This window comes from Mus pahari, chromosome 12 (genome assembly GCF_900095145.1).
Source record: "Mus pahari chromosome 12, PAHARI_EIJ_v1.1, whole genome shotgun sequence".
NCBI lineage: Eukaryota > Metazoa > Chordata > Mammalia > Rodentia > Muridae > Mus > Mus pahari.
This window is the reverse complement of record NC_034601.1, coordinates 84,612,071-84,633,303: the sequence shown is the minus strand read 5'-3', so window position 1 is coordinate 84,633,303 and position 21,233 is coordinate 84,612,071. Positions and strand designations below refer to the sequence as shown.

At 50.3% G+C, this 21,233-nt stretch overlaps 1 protein-coding gene across 2 annotated transcripts in view; it reads left to right on the top strand.

Moving 5' to 3' along the window:
* Window positions 1-12,068, top strand: part of Setd4 (SET domain containing 4) — a 20,061-nt gene extending 7,993 nt beyond the window's left edge. The window contains exons 5-11 of one of the 2 annotated variants that reach the window (XM_021209964.2): window positions 1,659-1,747; window positions 3,035-3,464; window positions 4,760-4,934; window positions 6,284-6,365; window positions 7,870-7,950; window positions 10,195-10,318; window positions 11,849-12,068. In XM_021209964.2, coding sequence (XP_021065623.1) covers window positions 1,659-1,747; window positions 3,035-3,464; window positions 4,760-4,934; window positions 6,284-6,365; window positions 7,870-7,950; window positions 10,195-10,318; window positions 11,849-11,983 — 1,116 coding nt within the window. In that variant the 3' untranslated portion in view covers window positions 11,984-12,068. Of the gene's footprint in view, window positions 1-1,623; window positions 1,748-3,034; window positions 3,465-4,759; window positions 4,935-6,283; window positions 6,366-7,869; window positions 7,951-10,194; window positions 10,319-11,848 lie in introns of both variants that reach the window. The other variant, XM_029544227.1, reaches the window with a different exon arrangement.
* Window positions 12,069-21,233: the final 9,165 nt, after the last annotated feature.

The window sequence follows — 21,233 nt, the reverse complement described above, 5'->3', positions numbered from 1 at the left end:
CCTGGCTGTCCTGGAACTCACTCTGTAGACCAGGCTGGCCTGGAACTCAGAAATCCACCTGCCTCTGCCTCCCGAGTGCTGGGATTAAAGGCGTGCGCCATCACGCCCGGCGTTGCTTGGTATTTCTGTCTTTTCACAGACAATAATAGAGTTCCTTTTGGGGTCTGGACACTTTAGGTAAGAAGTGACCCTTCCCTGGAGCAGCCCTGTCACTCAGGGAAGAACTCGTCATGTAAGAGGTGGACATTTCTACTGTGCATTCGAACTCACTGAGGTAGACTGTCATTTGGAATGACACTTGAAAAGGCAGATGATCAAAATACAGCACTGATGTGTAGAGCTAACGAGCTGCTAATGAGCAGCTAACGAGCTGCTAATGAGCTTCGGGACTTTACCCATCCTGCTGGGTTCTTGCTTTTCCCTCGGGTAGCACTGGTATAGATCATGGTGTTGTAAAGTGGGAGTGCAACGTCAGAGAAAGTCTGCAGGGTTAAGGAGGAGGCTGAAGCCAGACAGAATACCGAGACCATCCTCGTTAATATTGTTTATAAGACACTTGAGCACATCTTCAATAATTTTCTTCACCTTCTAAGTAAGTCTTGCAAGACTCTTCTGACCCTCAGACCTGTTTGAGGTGTGTAGTAAGGAAAGGAGGATGTGGACAGATCCCGAGAGTTTGAATGTCTGTTACTCAGTTGTCTTTTTCCGTTGGCTTCCGCTTCTGTATTTGTTGTGAATATATATAGTGTATCTTTTGGTGGTTTGAATTCTTTTTCTTTTTTAAAGTATTTTTTGTTGGCTGATATAGTTGTATAGATTTGATCCTGATTCAAAGAGATTCTGAGTTTTGTTGAATGCAATGAAAATATTTGACATAATAAAAATTTTGAGACTTAGAAAAACAAGCTAAATGTTGTCTCATTCCAAAAGAGAAAGAACCAAGGCATAAGACACATCATGCTTAATCAAAACCTAAGTCCCGTGTTGTACCTCCTGACTCTGTAGCTCATTGTCTGGCATCTGGAGGTCACTCATGATCTTCTGGGCTATGCTATCCATAACACACGCAGCGTGTCTTGTAGGCTGAGGCCAGCTCCACTCCACTCCTGCTGCGGTCCCTCGTGGTCACCTCATGGTCACCTCATGGTCCCTCATGGTCACCTCGTGGTCACCTCATGGTCACCTCATGGACCTGGCATCCCCAGGATACTGGGATCTCCTCTGTAGTTGAGGCTGTACCTTCACCAGTGGCCTCTCCTGGCCTCTGATAGTGCCAAACCTGTTTGTTTCCATGGCCCTTCAGCCCTGGCATTTCCATTGCAACAGAGGCTGCACCTTCACCAGTGGCCTCTCCTGGGTCTCAGCGCCAAGCTTTAGCTGTTCCTCATGATCCCTTCGTGCCTTCAGACACTTACACATTGTTTACCGTGTTCTGCTGCCAGCTTGAGGTGCAGCCTTGGTTCCCTCAGTGGACCCCAGCCTCTGTGTGCTGACCCTGAGAAAGTGCCCCCAGAAGATCTTAGCTCCATCAGGCTGGTCTTTTGTTAATTAGAGCTAATCTTTAAGCCCGTGCTAATCATCATTGGCTGTCCTGGTAAAGCAGAGGTTTTATTTACCTCCTAGGTTTCCGTCCTAAACTCTGCTCTCTCTTTGGCAAGGAAGGCCAGATGATTATCTCCCTGCCCGAGAGCTGTCTGCTCACCACGGACACTGTGATTCGAAGCTCCGTAGGGCCCTACATTAAGAAGTAAGTGACCACGCCTTGCACATGGTGTCTGCCAGTGCTGCTCACAGCCCGTTTGCAGCACAGGGCATGAGGACCCAGCTCTTGGCTAGCCGAGAATACTTAGTACGATTGAAAGGTTTGTTCTCTTCCAGGGTTGTTCTTAGTTCAGTGTGAACTGTGTTTCTAAGGTTTTCCAGGCTGCCTAGGATGTGGTGCGAACCCTGTCCCCTATTTACTAGAAAGTGAGCATGGGATGGGATGGTGTACGTGACAACGGTGTGGCCGTTTCCTTCTACCCTAGAAAGCCTGGCAGATGCTAGGCCACTGTCCCAGGTTCCCCTATTGTGCCAGCTTGGCTTCTTGAACTTTGAACAGATTTGATATTAGGGAAGAGCTTTAGTTAGGAATGGAGGAGGATGGGTGCTATAGATTGAGAGTCACGTCCTGAGCATGTGGTAGTGAGCCTTGCTTTCAGAGCATCCCTGAAGACAGAGGAGGGAGAGCCTCAGCAGAAATTATTTCTACGTTGGGTTCAAAGATGGTGTTGACCCTTAACCCAAGTGGATACCCCCTCCCCCTGCTCTCTATGGGCCCCTCTCCCGGCTTTCTATGAACCCTTTACCCCCCCAGCTCTCTATGTGCCTATGCAAAGTGAGGATGCTCTGGCCCTTATTCTCTGAGTCACTCAGAGATCGCAGTACAATGTGTGGTAACATGGGAATTTGGGCTTTGAAGAATAACGGTAATGTTTTTGAGTCTGTGCCATAGGGACTGAATTATGAGTAATTATTCACCAGCTACATGATTTGTATTAGAACCCGGGAGTTTAGGAGTCCACAGTTCTGTCTTGGTGCCATCGTCCAGTAGAACCCCCAGCAAAGGTGGGGATGCTTTGTTCTGCACTATCCAGGAGCCTCAGATGCCTGTGGAGTGACTGGAATGTGCCTTATGTTACTAAAGAATGAGTCTTAAGCACTACTTAACTATAAGTAGTTTAAATTGAGATAGTTACTGAGCCAACATTCACTGTGTTGGATGGCGTGGCTCTCTATCCTTCTACCCTCTGTACCACGGTGAGACTCAGAAGCCCTCAGCAGGAGAACCAGGCTGGAAACAAGGTGTTGTTTTTACACCGGAGTGGATCTTACCTACTAGCCAGGGAAGTGGCGGCTCTGGAGAGGCATGGCCCTAGGAAAGATGCCTGCGTCTTGGATGGAGAGTTGACAGCTTGAACACAGCCCCTCTGAGGCAAACGACCCTGTGTGAGTCCACTCTTTAACTCTTCCCTCTGTCTCCTCATTTCACCAGGTGGAAGCCGCCTGTGTCTCCTCTGCTGGCCCTGTGCACTTTCTTAGTCTCAGAGATGCAGGCAGGCAGCCAGTCCCTCTGGAAGTCTTACCTGGATGTTTTACCTAAGTCATATACCTGCCCGGTGTGTTTGGAGCCGGAAGTGGTAGATCTTCTTCCCGGACCTTTAAAGGTGAAGGCGGAAGAGCAGAGAGCCCACGTGCAGGACCTGTTTGCCGCCTCTAGAGGCTTCTTCTCTACCCTGCAGCCTCTGTTTGCAGAGCCTGTGGATGGCGTTTTCAGCTACCGAGCCTTCCTGTGGGCCTGGTGCACGGTGAACACCAGGGCTGTGTACCTGAGGTCCAGGAGGCAGGAGTGCCTCTCCGCAGAGCCGGACACGTGTGTGCTTGCTCCGTTCCTGGATCTGCTGAATCACAGCCCGCATGTCCAGGTGAGAGGCCAGCATGGAGACCGGTCCTGCGGTTACAGAAGCCGGCCATGTAGGGACAAGGGTTTTCAGTCAAGGATGGAATGGTAGTGGAGGTGTAACCTGCTTCAGGTGGATGTGCCGGGCCACCCGCCTTCATGCTGCCTGACGTCATTCTAGTAAACATCTGCTGTGCTTCTGCACTGCGCTGCCCTCCAAGCCTGTGGCCCTGTGCTGAGCACAGCCTTTCCTGACCCAGGCAGTGACACTGGCACATAGAGCATGTGAGGCTGTCACCGACCCAGGCAGTGACACTGGGCACACAGAGCATATGAGGCTGTCACTGACCTAGGCAGTGACACTGGCACATAGAGCATGTGATGCTGTCACCGACCTAGGCAGTGACACTGGGCACACAGAGCATGTGAGACTGTCACCGACCCAGGCAGTGACACTGGCACACAGAGCATGTGAGGCTGTCACTGACCTAGGCAGTGACACTGGCACATAGAGCATGTGATGCTGTCACCGACCCAGGCAGTGACACTGGACACACAGAGCATGTGAGACTGTCACCGACCCAGGCAGTGACACTGGGCACACAGAGCATGTGAGACTGTCACCGACCCAGGCAGTGACACTGGGCACACAGAGCATGTGAGGCTGTCACCGACCCAGGCAGTGACACTGGCACACAGAGCATGTGAGGCTGGACACAGGGACTCAGGCAGTGACACTGGCACACAGAGCATGTGAGGCTGTCACCGACCCAGGCAGTGACACTGGCACACAGAGCATGTGAGGCTGGACACAGGGACTCAGTCATTCCCAGCAGCCTCACTTGGATTTTATTGCTGTCTGTAGACATTTGTGGGCCTTGGTGATTCTATAGATGACCATGGAAAGCCACAGCCATAGTTGGTGGGAGCCTGAGGGTCCTGAGCTACAACAGGCCTTTATCACCGTAAAGAACTAAACACATAACAACCAGCGAGCAAGACCGCAGCTGGTGAAGCCTCTGCAGCTGCCATCAACAGTCTCCGCATTGCCGTAGTTTCTTCCCTTAGGCTGTTTGTGACAGATCAGCTCCCTTCAGGTGTCACCCTGGGTCATTTTCCAAGCCCATGACTGGAGTCCCCCTCACCAGGGTAAGGGCGAGATGGAGGAGGGAACAGACTGAAGTGCAGGAGTCGGGTTCTCTGTCCGTGGGAGTCTCACTGCCGAGCGTATCAACTGCCTCGTACTGAAATTACCATGGTGGCTCGGTGAGCCTTTTAGACCTGTATTAAAAAGAGGAATTTCATACCTTTCTTCTGTAGGTAAAAGCAGCATTCAACGAGAAAACCAGATGCTATGAGATTAGAACAGCCTCACGCTGTAGGAGGCACCAGGAGGTGTTCATCTGTTACGGCCCCCATGATAACCAGAGGCTGCTCCTGGAGTATGGCTTTGTCTCCGTCTGCAATCCTCATGCCTGCGTTCCTGTCTCGGCAGGTTGGACTGGCTGATAACGGTTATTTCCTGTTGTAATGGAAAGAGCTCTCCTAGGCACCATTCAGTTTTCTCAGGCAGAGCCCACCTGGCCTTCCTGATTGGAATTCCTGTGTTGAAGTAAAATCAGCACAACTGATTGATACCGATTGATACTGATTGATGGGTTCATCAGGATGATGAACCAGGACGGGGGAGTGGGAAGAGAGCTGCTTAGCGGATGAGTGTGACTGTCATGGCCGGGAGGAAGCAGGCATCTTTGTTCTGAGGCGTCATTGTTGCTGCAGAGGGAGTAAGCCTGTCATGAGTGGAAACTTACTCAGCACTCATGTAGAAGCAGCTAAGCCTTGAGCAAGCCGCCAGAGGCTTCACTGCCTGGCTTATGTTCATTTGTGTAGGCTGGGACGAGTATAGGAACTCTCAGGAGATGCTGTCTGCCTTCGTAAGGCAGAACATCAAGTATGCTTCTTAGATTAGAGCCAGAGGAGCCAGAGCTGGGGCAGCGAGGCGGGCCAGTGGGTAGAGGGGCTTGCCATAAAGCTTGGTGACCTGAGTTCCGGCCTCAGGACGTCCAGGGTGGAAGGAGAGAACTGGCCCCTGTAGTTTGCCCTCTGGCCTTCCGTATGTGTGCGGTACACTCACAACACGTGAGAAATGCATGCAGTGATTTGCCGTGCGGTGGCTCTGACTGTAAGCAGTTGCTGTAAACACATGGAACAACCATTATGTTTAACATGGAGTAGGGTTGGCTCAGTGGCGTGCCTGGTCTGGCATGTGCAGGCCCTCTCTGAAGGAAAAGGAAGGCTTGCTCCTCTCAGAGTTACACCCCAAAAATCCCTGCTTTTTTTCTTTATAAAACACAGAATGGAAGTCTGTCACCTCAAAAAAAAAAAAAAAAAAAAAAAAAAAAGCCATTTCTTTCTCTCTCCTTCAAAAAGTCCGCCAGTCTTCACAGTTCAGGCTGTGGCTGCGGTCACTGCTGCAGGGACTGCTTTGCATCTGGTGTATAGCAGTATTGCCATCCTCTGTGTGTTCTGAGGCAGCCTGTTCCTGACTGGTCCCCAGCAGGGCTAACCCTCTGGCGGCTTCCTCTTAGGCTGTTGATGTGCTTAGGGGCAGCCTGAGCCTCGCTTCTGTGCTTCTGTGCTTCTGTCCTCCGCCTGGGAAAGCTCACAGCTCTTCAGGGACCTGGGACCTCAGCGAGCTGCCCTAAAGAAGACACTTGGTGTGAATTAGCAGATGCTCTTGTTATCCCGGGTGGCTGACGGGAGGGGGAGTGAGTGAGGGGGAGGGGCATGTGCTTTATCTGAATTACATCCCAGTCTCTGATGGTTCCCTCCTCTCTACTGCAGAGATGCTGGTTAAGTTCCTCCCTCCCGCAGATAAGCAGGTCCACAAGAAGATAACCATTTTGAAGGATCATGGCTTTACAGGGTAAGTGCTTTTCAGTCTGGAAATGATCCCTTCAGGGATTTCCCATGCCAGTACTCCTGGCTCTGGTTCTGTAGGTGTGACCCTCCTGCCTCTGTGATGGCTGTCAGGTAAGTGTTTATTAAGCTCTTAGACTGTAGTGAAGTTGGGCTCCTTGTCCTAGGCAGTCAAGGGGTGGAAGACCCTTACTTAGGAATGTGAGAGTCAAGCTTGAAACAGTCCTGTGCGTGACCCAGACTAGGGTCAGTTGGGGTGGAGCTGCGCTGTCACAGGCCATACAGGTCCCTAGCAGAACATCAGGGACGGTGAACTATACCAGATCGCCAACTCTTTCACGCCTTCTTTTCTGGATAAAATCAGGTTTTGTGTACTCAGCGACAGTGGCTGTTTGTTCTCCGGGATGACCAGGGTCTTTCTGTGTTCATCTCACTGTAAATGTGTGATGTAGTTACCAGGCCTCTTGCTGTGGTCCAGTGACCAAGTTCAATGTCTGGCTGAAATTGATTGGAAATGGCTTTTAGCCTTGTCTTAGAGTTACTGTTGTGAAAAAACACCATGACCAAAAGCAAGTCTGGGAGGAAAGGGTTTATTTGGCTTACACATCCACATCGCAGGAATTCAAGCAGGGCAGAAGCCTGGAGGCAGGAGCTGCTGCAGAGGCCATGGAGGGGCTGCTGTACTGGCTGGCTTTGTGTCAACTTGACACAGCTGGAGTTATCACAGAGAAAGGAGCTTCAGTTGGGGAAGTGCCTCCATGAGATCCAGCTGTGGGGCATTTTCTCAATTAGTGATGAAGGGTGGGAGGGCCCATTGTAGGTGGTGCCATCCTGGACCGGTAGTCTTGGTTTCTATAAGAAAGCAAGCCGATCAAGCCAGTGGAAGCAAGCCAGTAAGTAACATCCCTCCATGGCCTCTGCATCAGCTCCTGCTTCCTGACTGCTTGAGTTCCAGTCCTGACTTCCTTTGGTGATGAACAGCAATGTGGAAGTGTAAGCTGAATAAACCCTTTCCTCCCCAGCTGCTCCTTGGTCACGATGTCTGTGCAGGAATAGAAACCCTGACTAAGCCAGCTGCTTACTGTTTTGTTCCTCATGGCCTGCACCTCCTGTGTGCTTATAGAGTCCATGACACCTGCTCAGGGATGACTCCACCCAGTGGGCGGGGCCCTGCCCATTGTTCACTAATTAAGAAGATGCCCTGCTGCTGGATCTTAGGGAGGCAGTTCCTCCGCTGAGGTTCTCTTCTTTCCAGTGACTCTAGCTTGTGTCAAGTTGACATCAGCTAGCCAGCACAGCCCAGCACAGTCAGAGCAGATTCCCTTGTGGGGAGTGAACCACACAGAGCCTGTTGTTACCCAGCTTTGTTCATGGTAGCCGCAGCCTGATTTTCTCGCCCCTGTGGAGGTGACCTGACACTGTCCTTGTTGGAGCCACTGCTAGCTTCTGTAGGTGTTTGCCACCGAGTCGCTTCTCAGTGACACATTTGCGTTGCTGCTTTTCTTTTGTAGAAATTTGACATTTGGATGGGATGGGCCATCGTGGAGGCTGCTCACGGCTCTCAGGTTGCTGTGTCTGGAAGCCGAGCACTTGTAAGTCTCCCCGTTCAACCTGTGCCCACTTCCTGGTGAAACTGAGGGCTTTGGGGGGCTTGAGTTTAGAGGGAAGGAGCGGACTGTGCCCCGCTGCTTTGAGTGGCCTTAGCCTTCCAGAGTGCGTGGCTCTGAGAACTTGCCACTCTGTCCAGGTGACCCCTGGTGACCTGTGCTTACTGCTCTGAGTGACTGAGTATTGTCAGCGCTGACGCTGTTCAGGGGCACATGTGCGAGTGGGTGGGCTTTTCCTGTGGTAAGCAAGCTCCTAACCACCACCCCCTCTGACTGTGTCCTAACCAGCCCAGCTGAAGGCCGTTTTCGTGAAAGGAGCAGGGTAGAAGAACCCCAGTGTAGATGTTCATCTTGCTCAGGCTCCCCAACCTTTCTGAGGGGTTAGGGCTGCCAGCCACACCCCAGAGCTGCCTGTCAGCTGGTGTGACCGCTCTGCTCGGCCCAGGGCTGGTTAGGGCAGCAGCTTCCACCTTGCTGCTGTCGGATGCTGGGCAAGTGTCCAGCCGTGCGTGCGTATGGATAGCCCTAGCACCACGCACTCACTCATGATGCCTGCTGTCCTCACAGCATCTCTCACCACTGCCTCTGGGACTTAGAAGCAAAGTTTCTCCCTGGCCTTAAGACCAGAAATGTAGTTGACTCTTGGGCAGCACAGATTTGCACCAGGGCAGGGCCACTTACAAGGAAATTAGAGTTTTAAAAAATAATTGCCCATGACAGAATAGCATACTGTGCCTCCTTCCTTGAGTCATTCCCTAGAGAGCCCAGGAAGGTCTGTGGTCCGCCTGGCGCACAGCAGGAGGGCAGGAGGGGCGTGGCTCCTCATGGTTCTTGTCTTCCTCTTCCCTTTGTCCCGCTCTCCCAGTTGCTCACTGCTCACTTCTCCTGCTCCGTATGGACCCTGTGGGGACGAGGTGTATGCACATCTTTTTCAGGCTACAGCAGCCACTGCTTGCAGAGGTCAGCCCAGATTAATCTTCCCTTAGGCTCCCTCATGTGAGTGACATGGCTGGCTCTAGCTGATGGCTGTGTGGCCAGCTTTGCCTTGTGACTAAGGCCGGTACCTTCCCGATTTTGTTTTCTTTGAATGGGATGGTATGCTTTATTTGTAGGGAATTATGAAGATTAAAGATTAAATTAGATATTTATTATAGATGACACACTCAAGAACACTGTAACCCTTGGCTTTCTTGTGTGGTAAGTCACATCCTGACTTTTGAGCTATTGTCTTTGAATCGGATGTTAACCTATTACCTGAGGAGACCTGTTGTGGAGTATCTGTCTGCCTGTCACTCAATTTACATATTCAGCAGCCGTCCAACTTCCCGCTTCTTTTTTTTAAGATTTATTTATTTATATATGTAAGTACACTGTAGCTGTCTTTAGACACTCCAGAAGGGGGTGTCAGATCTTGTTACGGGTGGTTGTGAGCCACCATGTGGTTGCTGGGATTTGAACTCAGGACCTTTGGAAGAGCAGTCAGGTGCTCTTACCTGCTGAACCATCTCACCAGCCCCAACCTCCCGCTTCTAAGCCACTTTGTGCACACCCAGATTTCCTGCTTCCAGTGGCTCCTCCATCCTTTCTTCCAAGTAGAGGGTCTTGGAGTTGATCCCCTTCTTGCTTTGAAACCTTTTGCTCCCTGGTTGCTGTCTTGACAGCCCTGTGGTCTTTTGACTGTACAACACTGGCTTTGTCTTCTCTCAAAGCCTTCTCTGCAAGCCAAGACTCACCTGGGGTAGAGAATGGCCTGGCTGCAGACGCCTTCCATTTGGAGGGCGTGTGGCAGTGAGCTGTGTTCTTGGTTGTCACCTTTTAGGAAAAGCTTTTCCTTAAAGGAGCACACAGTGCCGCAGCTGCCGAGTCTTGTGGCCATTTGCCAGAGCCTGGCCTTCTGGTTCTGTGCTTGTGCCTCTTGTGCCCCTGTAGCTGGTGGGTGTGGCTTCAATTACTTGTACACCAGACCCAGGATTGCCGTGAAAATAGAATCCAGTCACCGCTGGCCAGGAGCTGACAGGGTGGTTGGCCTTTGATTTACTCTCGGCTCCTCTTTCTTCCTCTGTGCTGGTGGCTCCGCTCAGGAGCTGAACGATGTCACGGGTTGGGTTAGGGGCGGCTTTACTATGCTTGGGAAGAGTAGGGCGTAATGTGTGTCATCTTGCAGAGCGAGTGCTATCTCCGGTAGCGGGGGATCTGCTGAAATGAGCTTATTGAACATTTCTGTTCTAGCACATCCTGGAAAAAGGTGCTCCTTGGCGAAGTCATCTCCGATACAAATGAGAAGACAAGCTTGAGTGTGGCCCAGAAAATATGCTCTGATACCATCGAGGAGACACATGCTGTGCTGCACAAGGTGTGGGCCTAAGGTTTCTGTCCTGAGGCTGATTACTGTGCATGCTGTTGGGAAATGTTAAGAGTCTCCGATGAGCAAATGTTTTATGATTTCTGTATGTGACTGTGCTAACAGGTTTACATTTTAAAAGTTAAGTAAATGGGGCTGGGGAACAGGCCTGATCGTGACTCGCTTGCTCTGCGAGTGTGAGGACCCCAGCTCAGATCCCCAGCACCGGGATGGCAGCCTTTGTGCCGGTGCCTGTGCCTGTGCCTGGGGCAGGGATAGGAGGCTGGGACGGCAGCCTGTGTGCCCAGGCCTGGGGTGGGGATAGGCAGAGACCGGTGGATGTAGGTGGAACCAGGAGAATTATGAAGGCTCGCTGACCAGCTGGCCTAGTCCAAGCGGTGAGTTCCAGGTTCAGTGAGAGACCTCGACTCACAGCAATAGGAGCTGGTGCCCAGCATCCCCCACTGGCCTCCGCGTGTGTGTGAGTGGGCCAGCACATCCCACTGCAAGTTTCATATGTAGTGTACAGTGCACAGTGGCGCTTTGATACACGCATACATGTGGAACTGCTTCACAAGCACAGTGCTGTCCACCTGGCTTCCTGTGCAGAGAATTCTCACCGTCTGTGTGGTGAACACTGCTTGTTCCTAACTCTGCTCACGTGTTGCCGTCCAGAGAGCTCTCTCCCCTCTGTGTGTTGACGGACATCCCCACAGTCTCGCCTCCGTTCACGTGCTGTCGGCCATTCTTTCTGCAGTCCTAAGTAGAACACGGAGGCTCTGGCCTGTTTCATTTAACTTTGTGTCCTCCTGGCTTGTTCCTGATGTCACACATAGGGTCTCCTGATCCCCGCCTCGTTTTTGTGACATTGGAATTGGAACCTAGGCTCATGCCCCAGACTCGAGTTTGGTCACCAGCCCTTGGTTCTGTTTTGGACTGTACCCATTTCTTTATCCATTCATCATTGGGTACTTGGGTTGAGTCTTAACTTTTACCTCATGTTTTAGTAGATAGAAATCACTGCCTGGTCTCTTAGTAATAGCATTTTAAGTATTTTTTTCTGTGTGTATTTTAATTTTATAATTTTTTTGTTTTAATAAGAAATAATTTATAAGAAATGTGATTGTTAAAATTAAAAATTTTAATGCACTTTTATGCTAAGTGAAAATAAAAATACAAAAGGACAGGTGCTGTCCACACAGAGGAGGACATGTGCCGTCCACACGGGGGAGGATGGGTGCTGTCCACACGGGGGAGGCCAGTTGCCGTCCACATGGTGGAGCACATGTGCTGTCCACACAGGGATTCCCCAGAGCGGGGTCCCTACACAGTCATCCTTAGAGAGTTTCTGTTTGGACTAACAAGTAATCTGGTGTGAGTTGTAACTGTGGTCACCTCTCGTGGGGGAGGGGAATGGTGATCCCATGTGGGGCTGGGGTGGGGTTACCTCACGCGGGGGTGGGGACGGGGACTGAAAGCAGTTTACATGGTAAGTTTTATCATACATTTCTATTATAATAAACATTTAAAAATGACTTTCAGGTTTCTGACATGAAGGACGGGAAAGTGTCACTGAGAAGCCAGCTCTCTCTGGTGGAAGCCTTGCGGATGGAAGAGCTGAGGATTCTCCAGGCTTCTGCTGAGACCCTGAGTACTTTGCTAGCCCCCTTTTCCTGAGCTCCTGGGGTCACGTGGTTCCCTCCTATGGAGGTGCACCGGCTGCGTTTTTACTGAGGTTGGAATAAACAGACTTTTATATGAAGTCACTTGCAGGCTTTGGACTGTTTCCATGAAACGGTGACGTGTCTCGTGTTTCTTCCCCTGCTTTCCATACACTAGTGAACAGTGACAAGCGTCTCCTTGTCCCCAGCCCAGCACAGGAAGCAGAGGTGGCTTCTAGGTGGTGAGGAGCCATGGACAGACACGCAGTCTGAGGGACACCTGTCACTGGGTGTCAGTGACGGGCTGCAGAGCGAGAAGCTGTAGGGGTTTCCTGCTCTCTTACATTTCAGTTCACTCCGTGGTTGTCAAGATGTGACTCTAAGCCTCACAGGCACTGTTGGCTAAAGGGACGAGTTGGGGCCAGGTGGCTGTGGTGACAGTGTGGCAGAGGTTGGCTGTGCTGGGTCACAGCTGGATTGCTCAGGGCTTCCTGTGTAGTCACTGAGGGGAGTGTTGAGGAGCCTCTCGGGGAAGGGAGTCTTGGAGGTCACCATGCTGGTGGCCTTTTGCAGCCAGAGGCAGGGAAGGACCGTGAGCCACACAGGTCCTTTCCCGGGTGGCCATTCCGTATGGGGCTGTAGACTCTGTTTATGGTTCTAAAGCAGGGTTGCAGCAGGCTTCCTGATGGTGGCCCCTTGTTCCCAGAGACTGTGGGCGGAGAATCGGTGGAAGGCACGGGGCAGGTATTAGCATCCGTGGTGGAAGGATGGGGACCCGGCCTATAAAATACCCACGCCAGCATCCGTTTAGGGAGCTTCCTGCCTCAGGCTCTTCCCATCCCCAGGGTATAAAATGGCTACCGTTCTCTGTAGCTTGGCCTCTAGGTTTTCCTGGTGGTTCAGATCTTCGTTCCCGCCAGGGAGCAAACTTGGCAACCCCCTAGGCAACTGCTGACAGCCCCGGTACAGTTACAGCTCGGTCCAGGACAACTAAAGCCACATTTTGCCCTGTGTCTCAGTTTTGTCTTTTCTCCCTTAGGATTAGGGTTCAGGAATAGGGGCAGAGATTTTGAGCAGCCTGTGACCTTTGGGGACCCCCCCCCCAACTAAGTAATGGAATTAAGGCTAACAGAGGCTTGGGGTTCCTCAGGCAGTCAGTGCTGCTGCTCAGAGCCCTAACTCCCCCCCCCCAATGTCTCCCCAGGACTCGAGTTCTCTCTCTCCACAGAGCCCAGTGAAATAGTGCGTGCAGAAGCCGGCGGAGTTCAAGCAAGCATTCCAGCTACATTTTGAACATCTTTCATCTTTCCTTGTACATCATACGTAGAAGCGAACACGCAAATATAGTTTGTATTGGTCCGCCTTTTAAATACATTTGTGTGTGCACATGTGCAAGAGTGTGAATGTGTGTGTGTGTGTGTGTGCATGCCTGTGTGTGTACGTGCCTCTGTGTGTGTTCATGCCTGTGTCTGAATGTTCCATGTGTGCTTATGGTGTTCAGAGGACAACTCATGGGAATTGGGTGTGTCCTTCCACTGTGTGATCCCTGAGATTGAACTCAGGACGGCAGGTGTGGTGCCAGGTGCCCACCTCCAGTGAGCCATCTCATCAGCCCAATTCTTTTTCTCTTTTTAAAAATGTATTCACTTGTGGTATGTGCATGACATTGATAAGCAAATCACCTAGCTGTGTTTCAATAGAACTTTGTTTTCAAGGCTATATTTGCCTCTGTGTTATCTGAGAATTTCTTCTTCTGGTACCTTAGTAATTTTTTTTACACCATTCAAAATGAAAGCCCCTTGAACTTCAAAACGTTCACAGACACCACGTGGTCTTACTTGTTTAATTTTTACTTGTATTGTGATTTTTAACCCCTGGTTGAGGGCGGGGCCGCCTTGTCACTGGCTCTATAAGTACTCTTGCTCAGGGTGGACAATCGCTGTCTTGTGATTAGAAAGAAACCCACACGGCCACGGCCACCCACCGCAGTTCCACAGACACAGTTACATACGTGATGCTTCATGTACACCAGCAGTCGGAGTTTATTTGAAGGATGGTTGTGTAGTTCTAGCTTGCAGACAGTGCTTGGCACACATAGGCACAGGAATGAATGAGAAACCACAGGCTCCTTGCAGGAAGTCTGGAAATCTGGCTTCTGACAGGGCCTACTGTGGTGAGGCCAGCATTTTCTAGGCTATTCCATCTTGATGTGTTCTTAAAAAACAACACAACACAACACAACACAACACAACCCAACAATGGTCAGAGCTGCCCCACCTTGGGAAGGCCCAGCCTTGGTACTGTCTGTTTGTTTTTGAGTACTGAGTACCCTGCTCCTGTGCCCTTTACCTTGTACAGGACCTCCGACCCCCTGCCCCAGCAAGCTTTTCTCTGCTGGTGACTTTGGCTCACCTGAGGGTGATGTGTTGTGTCCCCCCATCCCACAACCTGGTTACTGAGTTTGTGGGCGCTGCCTTGGCCTGAGGGGATAGACACCAAAGAGTTAAGGGCTGTGTGAGATCTGACTCCTGCTCACAGAAGCTCACAGTGGCTGCCTAGGACCTGGGGTTCTGAGTCTCAAAGTGGCCAGTCTCAGACTAGAAGGTCTCAAGTTGGCCAGCAGCCATTCTGTCCTACATGACAGGTTAATGTTTGATCATTTTATACCAAGAGAGAAAGTAGAGCAAACACTTGCTGGTTTCTGGGCTGGAAGCTGCCCCTGGGACCTTTGTCAGGAATTTGACAAGTTGGATCACTCAGGAGCAAACTTACTTTTATAGAACAAGAAAGTCAAGTGTGAACAGAAGGGAGCATGACCCATAGGAGGAAAGAAGTGGCCCAGTGATCGTGTTTGTGTCTCCTCATGTGGTCGGGTGTATGTCTGTGTGTTTGTGTATTTGTATGTGTGAGGGCACGTGTGTACCCAGGAGTGTAGAGATCAAAGGAGCTCCCAGGTGATCTTTGCCTATGCCGACTTTGAAGACCAGCGATGTGGACTTCTGAAGCAGGAGGCCTGGATGCTACCGAGTCCTTTTCTGAACTCTTGACAAAGACGTTCAGCACACTCGACTTCAGATCAGTGTGCAATTTGCCTTGAGAGTGATTTGAAGCACATCTCCATGGATTCAGCATATGAGGATCGGGACTAAATGGGACCTGGGATTATCTTTCAGAGCGACCCATTTTGTGGTGGAAGCCTCAAGAGTTTGAGAACTCTCTGGGAAGCCACAGGATCAGAATCCACCTCTCAGACTGTATGGTCTAGATGCCCTTCTTCAGGAGTCCCTGGAACCATCTGGAGCCAGTAAACTGGATCAGGGCTGGAGGAGAAAGGGAAGTGGTATCCTCCACCCAAGAAAAAAAGGAGACTGTTGGTATGTCTGTCTGTCCATCTTTCTCAGCTATCACAGTATGAAATACTGAGTGCAGCTTCTTTTAGTGATAGAAGCCCAGACATCAAGACACATGTGGCCTGGTTCACATCAGAACTGAGATAAAAACAAGAAGTGTCTAGTGTGTGTTCCTTTGTGTGTGTGTGTGTGTGTGTTCCTTTGTGTGTGTGTGTTTGTGATATAATGGCACACAGAGCCTACCTCATAATTACTGGGACAGTAAACAATTTCAGTCCAACTCTGGGAGACTCAACTACTTTAAGATCAAAAGGTGTTCAGAATGTGACTGCAGACTCAGGTCAGCCCTAAAGGAGAGGGGGAGTGTCCTGACTACACAGGGCTCCTTGGTCCGTCTCTGAAACCTGTTTTTTTTTTTTTTTTTTTGCCTCCTAGGTCTTGTCTGTGCGTTGGATCCCCACTGCCATCCCCTAAGATGATGTGCACTCCTGAAGAGGTTCTGAGATGATATGCACCAGTCCTGAAGCGGTTCTGACTTGGAGTGTGCCAGGGTGTGGGGGCCATTCAACTGTCTGCAGTTTCTCTCTGAGCCTCAACTACAGGAGCAAGCTGCTACAACTTTCCCAGCTGGAACATTCAGGTTTCAAAGACCTTAGTTATGAAGGGAGAAGAGAGAGTGGTTATTGTTACACAGTCTCTTAACTAGTAGCATTAAGTGTTGAGTAAAGAGGCAGCTAATGCTTTATTGTTTAGTTCAAAATCAGAGTTAAATATAAGTACCCAGAGAAGGACAAATAATATACTTGATGTTTTCTCAGGAGGCTCCCTTAAACAGACACAAGTTCCCGGACTTGGCAGTCTTGAGTCATTCCACATTCGTCCACCAGGTGGCGCCAGGGGACCATTGCACTAAGGATGTCGCTTGGGCTCCATCAATTAAAGTCACCAAAGGTGTCCCTCCTTGTGCTCTCCATATTAGCAGGAGCCAAATAAGGCACAACCACTCCGTTTTGCTTTTGGGACAAAAAAGTCAGATGGTTACGTTCCTTTTTGGAAGCAGTAACTATTCGACCAGCAAGCACTGAGCAGATGAAGGTCAGTTCAGGGATATGAAGCAGGGCCGGGGCTTGGCCAGTGTGTATGAGGGGTGAGTGTAGGGCGGAGGAGGGGCCAACTGTGTTGCCCTACAGAGGAGCCCTAAGTAAATGAATAATGTCTTCAGCACTGCAGAGAAAGACCAGTCAGACGCTAACTTCCATCTTGAGAATTTAGACACTACCGAAGGACAGGCAAACACAAGAGCTGCCTTTAAGGAGCTAACTGGACCACCCACCCACGCTAAGTCCTCAGGGCCTCAGAGTGCCTCATCTGGTAGATGTTTCTAGAAGAGTGTGTTTTGTGGAGTGCTGGGAAGAATCTGCGGACAGATGGCTCTCAGCCTTAGAGGGTGCGCTAGATCTGAAGGCAGAGTTTCAAGGCGTTCTTGGCTCTTTTGTCCACAGGCAGCTGACAGACTGCAAATCACTGCAGACTGACTTAGTCCTACTGCGCACTGACTTCACACTGGTAGACTCAGAAAACAACAACAACAACCACAACAAACAACAACTGGCTGGCCAAGTTTCCTGTGCTTCTGTGGTGACCTGCTCTTATGTCCTGGATTTACTGTGCAGAACAGGAAGCTACTGTCATGTTTTTTCCCTCTTGGTCCTCTCCCTTCCCTGTCCCCTGCTGATTTTGGTCCTTGGGCTTTTGGTCTAGTTTGTATAAGGCATATTTATCTGGATGAGGCCTTTTTCATAGCATTGGGATTTTACAAAACAAACCAAAACCCTGACTAGAAAAGTGTACATTGCGGCTTCCTGCTGGTCGTGCTGGGGTTCAGCTGATACTTTAATGGCAATCAGTTGGTGAAGACAGGAGTTTAGATTGCTTTCGTTCTAGCACGGTTTAGCCTGGGCTGGGGACCTTGGCTCACCCGCACACAGTTGGTAGACAGTTTTCAAGAGAGCTCTCCGAAAGAAGGCAGCATTTCTGATACTGTTAGGAGTGACACACTCCAGTCAGTGGACACGGCTGGCTCTGTCTTCTTCCTTTGAGTGTACAGCGGAAGGCTTCTGTGTCAATACAACCTGCCTTGCACAGGAGGTAAAAAACGTCTGAACTGCAGGCGCGTGACTGGCCCCAGGGATGGAGTCAGTTTGTGTGCATCGTATGCAGTACTGTCTGTATCTGCGGTCTCTGCACCTGAGATTCAATCAACCTTGCATTGAAAATTGGTTTGTTTTCTGTTGCTGTGATTAAAAACACTAACCAAAAGCAACTTGTGGGAGGCAAGGGTTCTACCTCATACACTGTCAGGTCACTGCCGATCACGGAGGGACATCAGAGCCAAACTGCTTGCTATTCACAAAGCATTGCCTCCAAACTGGGAGCTCACTGACATCCCAGGACGCACAGCAGGACACGGGGAGGCAAGCTGTTTGCTGGCTTATGCTCTGGGAGCTCACTGACATCCCAGAACGCACAGCAGGACACGGGGAAGGGAGCTCACTGACATCCCAGGACGCACAGCAGGACACGGGGAAGGGAGCTCACTGACATCCCAGGACACACAGCAGGACACGGGGAGGCAAGCTGTTTGCTGGCTTATGCTCTGCTAACTTCCCTGTCACATAGAGCTACCTGCCTAGGGACAGTACAGCCCATGCTGGCCTGGACCTTTCTACACCAATGAATAATCATGACAGTCTGCACAGGTCAGTCTGATCTAGGCAGTGCCTCAACCCTTGCTTTCCTCTCAGATGACTGTAAGCTGTGTCAAGTCAGCAGTGAATGGTAACTATTGGTACAATGTTTACGTTGGACTAAGCTTTAAATAGTAAAGATTTAAAGCACACACATGAGTGGGCAAATTGTTTGCCATTTTGTGAGAGGGCCTTGGTGTCTGCAAGGGGATCCAGGGCTGCTGGGGAACAGCTATACCTGTCTTCTGGGTTGGTTTGTGTGGCCATCAGTAATCCATTCCTACTGTGGCGCCCCTAAAAGTCCTCTGCATAGAGGACTCCGAGTGGCGACAGCTTTGTTGCTTCACTTGGGAGCATAACTGAACCCAAATATCAAATATGGCCTCTGGACCCCCACCCTACCATATGCTCCTATGGGAAGTTGGCTGCAGCTTCACGGACTGCCTAACACAAACCTTGGGAAGATGGTGAGAACATCGGGAGTGGGGCTGGCTTTGTCTTTGTTCTGTCTGTCTGTAGGTACCGGGGCTTCTGGGAAGGAGGAAGCCAGGGAGGGTGGGCCAGACAAACTCACCCTGAACACTGTTGGGCCTTTTCTTTCTCTGGGCTTTGGTTCACTCTTCGAGTCCTGACATGCCCATGGCTTGTGTACAGTGGCAAGGGGAGCTGGCAGCAGCTGCAGGCGTGCTGGCTGGCCAACCTCCTGATACTGTTTTCGACTATTATCTCGTGCAGAATGACAGCGACCAGGGCTTGGTGGCCCTCTTTGTTTAGGTACATCTTTTTGCTTTGGGAAAGGGGAAGAAAGAGCTGGCTCCCTTTAAGAGACATAAACACCGTCAAACAAAAGTCAGCTCAGAACCCCAGATCCCACTGGGCCTGTCCCGGGCAGGAAGTGGGGCCTCAGCGTGAACGTGTAAGTTACAGTAAGTTCGCAGCAGGCTGGAAACCCTTTCATCAGGTTCTGTTTCCCCACCTCCCACTGTTTGACTTCATCGGCGACATCACTCAAGCACAAATGGTATTTGTCAGGGGTAATCGGCCAACCCGGAGGCTGTGTTCAAGGCTGCTCGGATGGGACATCTCAAAGCAGTTGTCTGCCTTGAAAGAAAACATTACATTTGATCTCCCTTGAATATGACTTCTGCAGACACTGTGTGCTTCTGCCTTCTTTAGCCCTCTCACCCCTCTACCTGGGGTGGGGGTGGGGCTGCAGGAAATAGTAGCTCGCAGTTAATTTTACAGTACGTCTGCAGAAACCAGGGCAATGAACAGCCATCCAAGACGTGACCAAGGTTTATTTTCATTAGCCGGCTAATGAACCCGAACAGGTGTGCAGGTTGTTAAATGTTGAGTGACGATCTCTCGCTTCACACTTGTCTGTGAGGATATTTGTTCTCCTGGATGAGATGGGTATAAGGACCGTGGCAGCCATTCATGAGATGGGGTAATGCCTGCACACGGTCTCCTCTGCACACTCGCTACCCACTTCTCGGATGCAGGGCATCCAGGATACAGACAGCCAGGGAGACTCATCCAGTGCAACAGAGAAGAATGTGACTCTGCTGTGTGTGTGTGTGTGTGTGTGTGTGTGTGTGTGTTTCAAGTTGAAACAGGGTAGAATCATTTTGGAAGGGGAGCCTTCATTGAGGAGTTGGCTCCATCAGATTGACCTGTAGGCAAGTTTGAAGTGTTTTCTCAATAAATGATAGATGTGGGAGCCCAGCCCACTGTGAGTAGTGCCACTCCTGAGCAAGCCAGGGGAGTAGGCCAGTAGTTAGCGTTCCTCTGTGGCTCCTGCTTCAGCTCATGATTGAGTTCATGCCCACCTCCCATTTACCATGGCTGTCAGCTGGAAGGTGAAATGAGCCCTTTCCTCCTCAAGGTACCTGTGTTCACGGACAGGGACTGAGGCTATTAGGTGAGTGGGGATTTGGCCCTTGAAACCTGTGGTCATGTGATTGAAACCTGTGGTCACATGATCCATTGGATGGAGAATTTCCTCTGCTCAGGCCCAGAGTGTGGTTCAAGTTATAGATCTGAGGTGGAAGTTCACACAAGCAGTGCAAATGTGTCTTCCTCCATATCCAAGGCACGCGTGTGGGTGCTTATGTGCACATGTGCTTATGTGCATGTGTGTTTATGAGTGTTTATGTGCATGGGTATTTGTGTGTGTGTGTGTGTTTATGTGTATGGGTGTTTGTATGTGGAGGAGTGTTTATGTATGTGGGTGTTTATGTGCAAGGGTATTTGTGTGTGTGTGTTTATGGGTGTTTGTGTGTGTGTCTTTATATGTATGGGTGTTTGTGTGTGTTAATGTGTATGGGTATTTGTGTGTGTTAATGTGTATGGGTATTTGTATGTGTTAATGTGTATGGGTATTTGTGTGTGTGTTTATGTGCATGGGTGTTCATGTGTATGAATGTTTATGTGTATGGGTGTTTGTGTGTGTGTGTGTGTATGGGGGGGTGTTTATGTGCATGGGTGTTGCTTGAAGTTGAAATAGTCTACTGGCCGAGGATGATAGAGGACCACACTTTCCTTCCTGATTTGCTTTTGGCCATAGTGTTCCATCACAGCAATAGAACCCCTAATGAAGACAGAGGCATCTCACATTCACAACCCAGGGGATGTCAAGACAGGTGACGGGTTGTGGGTCACTCCTTGACCGAGGACAGCCTTGTCCTTCCCCACCCTCTCCTATCAATTACTAGTTAAGTAAATGCCTACAGGCTTGCCTACAGCCTGATCTTATGGAGGCTTTTTTTCAATTGAGGTTCCCACCTCTCAGATGACTTCAGCTTGAGTCAAGTTGACATAAAGCCAGCCAGCACAGACTTGCATAAGATCATGTGTTTGAATATTTGGTCCTCAGAGGGTGGCAGTGTTTTGGAAGGTTATGGAACCTTTAGGAGGTGGAGCTTCCTTGGAAGAGGCAGGTCATAGGGGTGGGGGCAGTGGTTGTACAGTGTGTTCTGCCTTCCTGTCTTTTCTTTGCTTCTTGTCTGCAGGTCCAATGTGCTCAATGCTCACCGTCCCGCAGCTGTGCCTTCCCCACCACAATGGGCCGCACCCCCTCAGCAGTAGCCAGGATGAACCCTCCCTCCCTTCAGTTGCTTCTTGTGGGGTGGTTCCTCCCTGCAAGACAGGTCACTAATATGAATCCCAA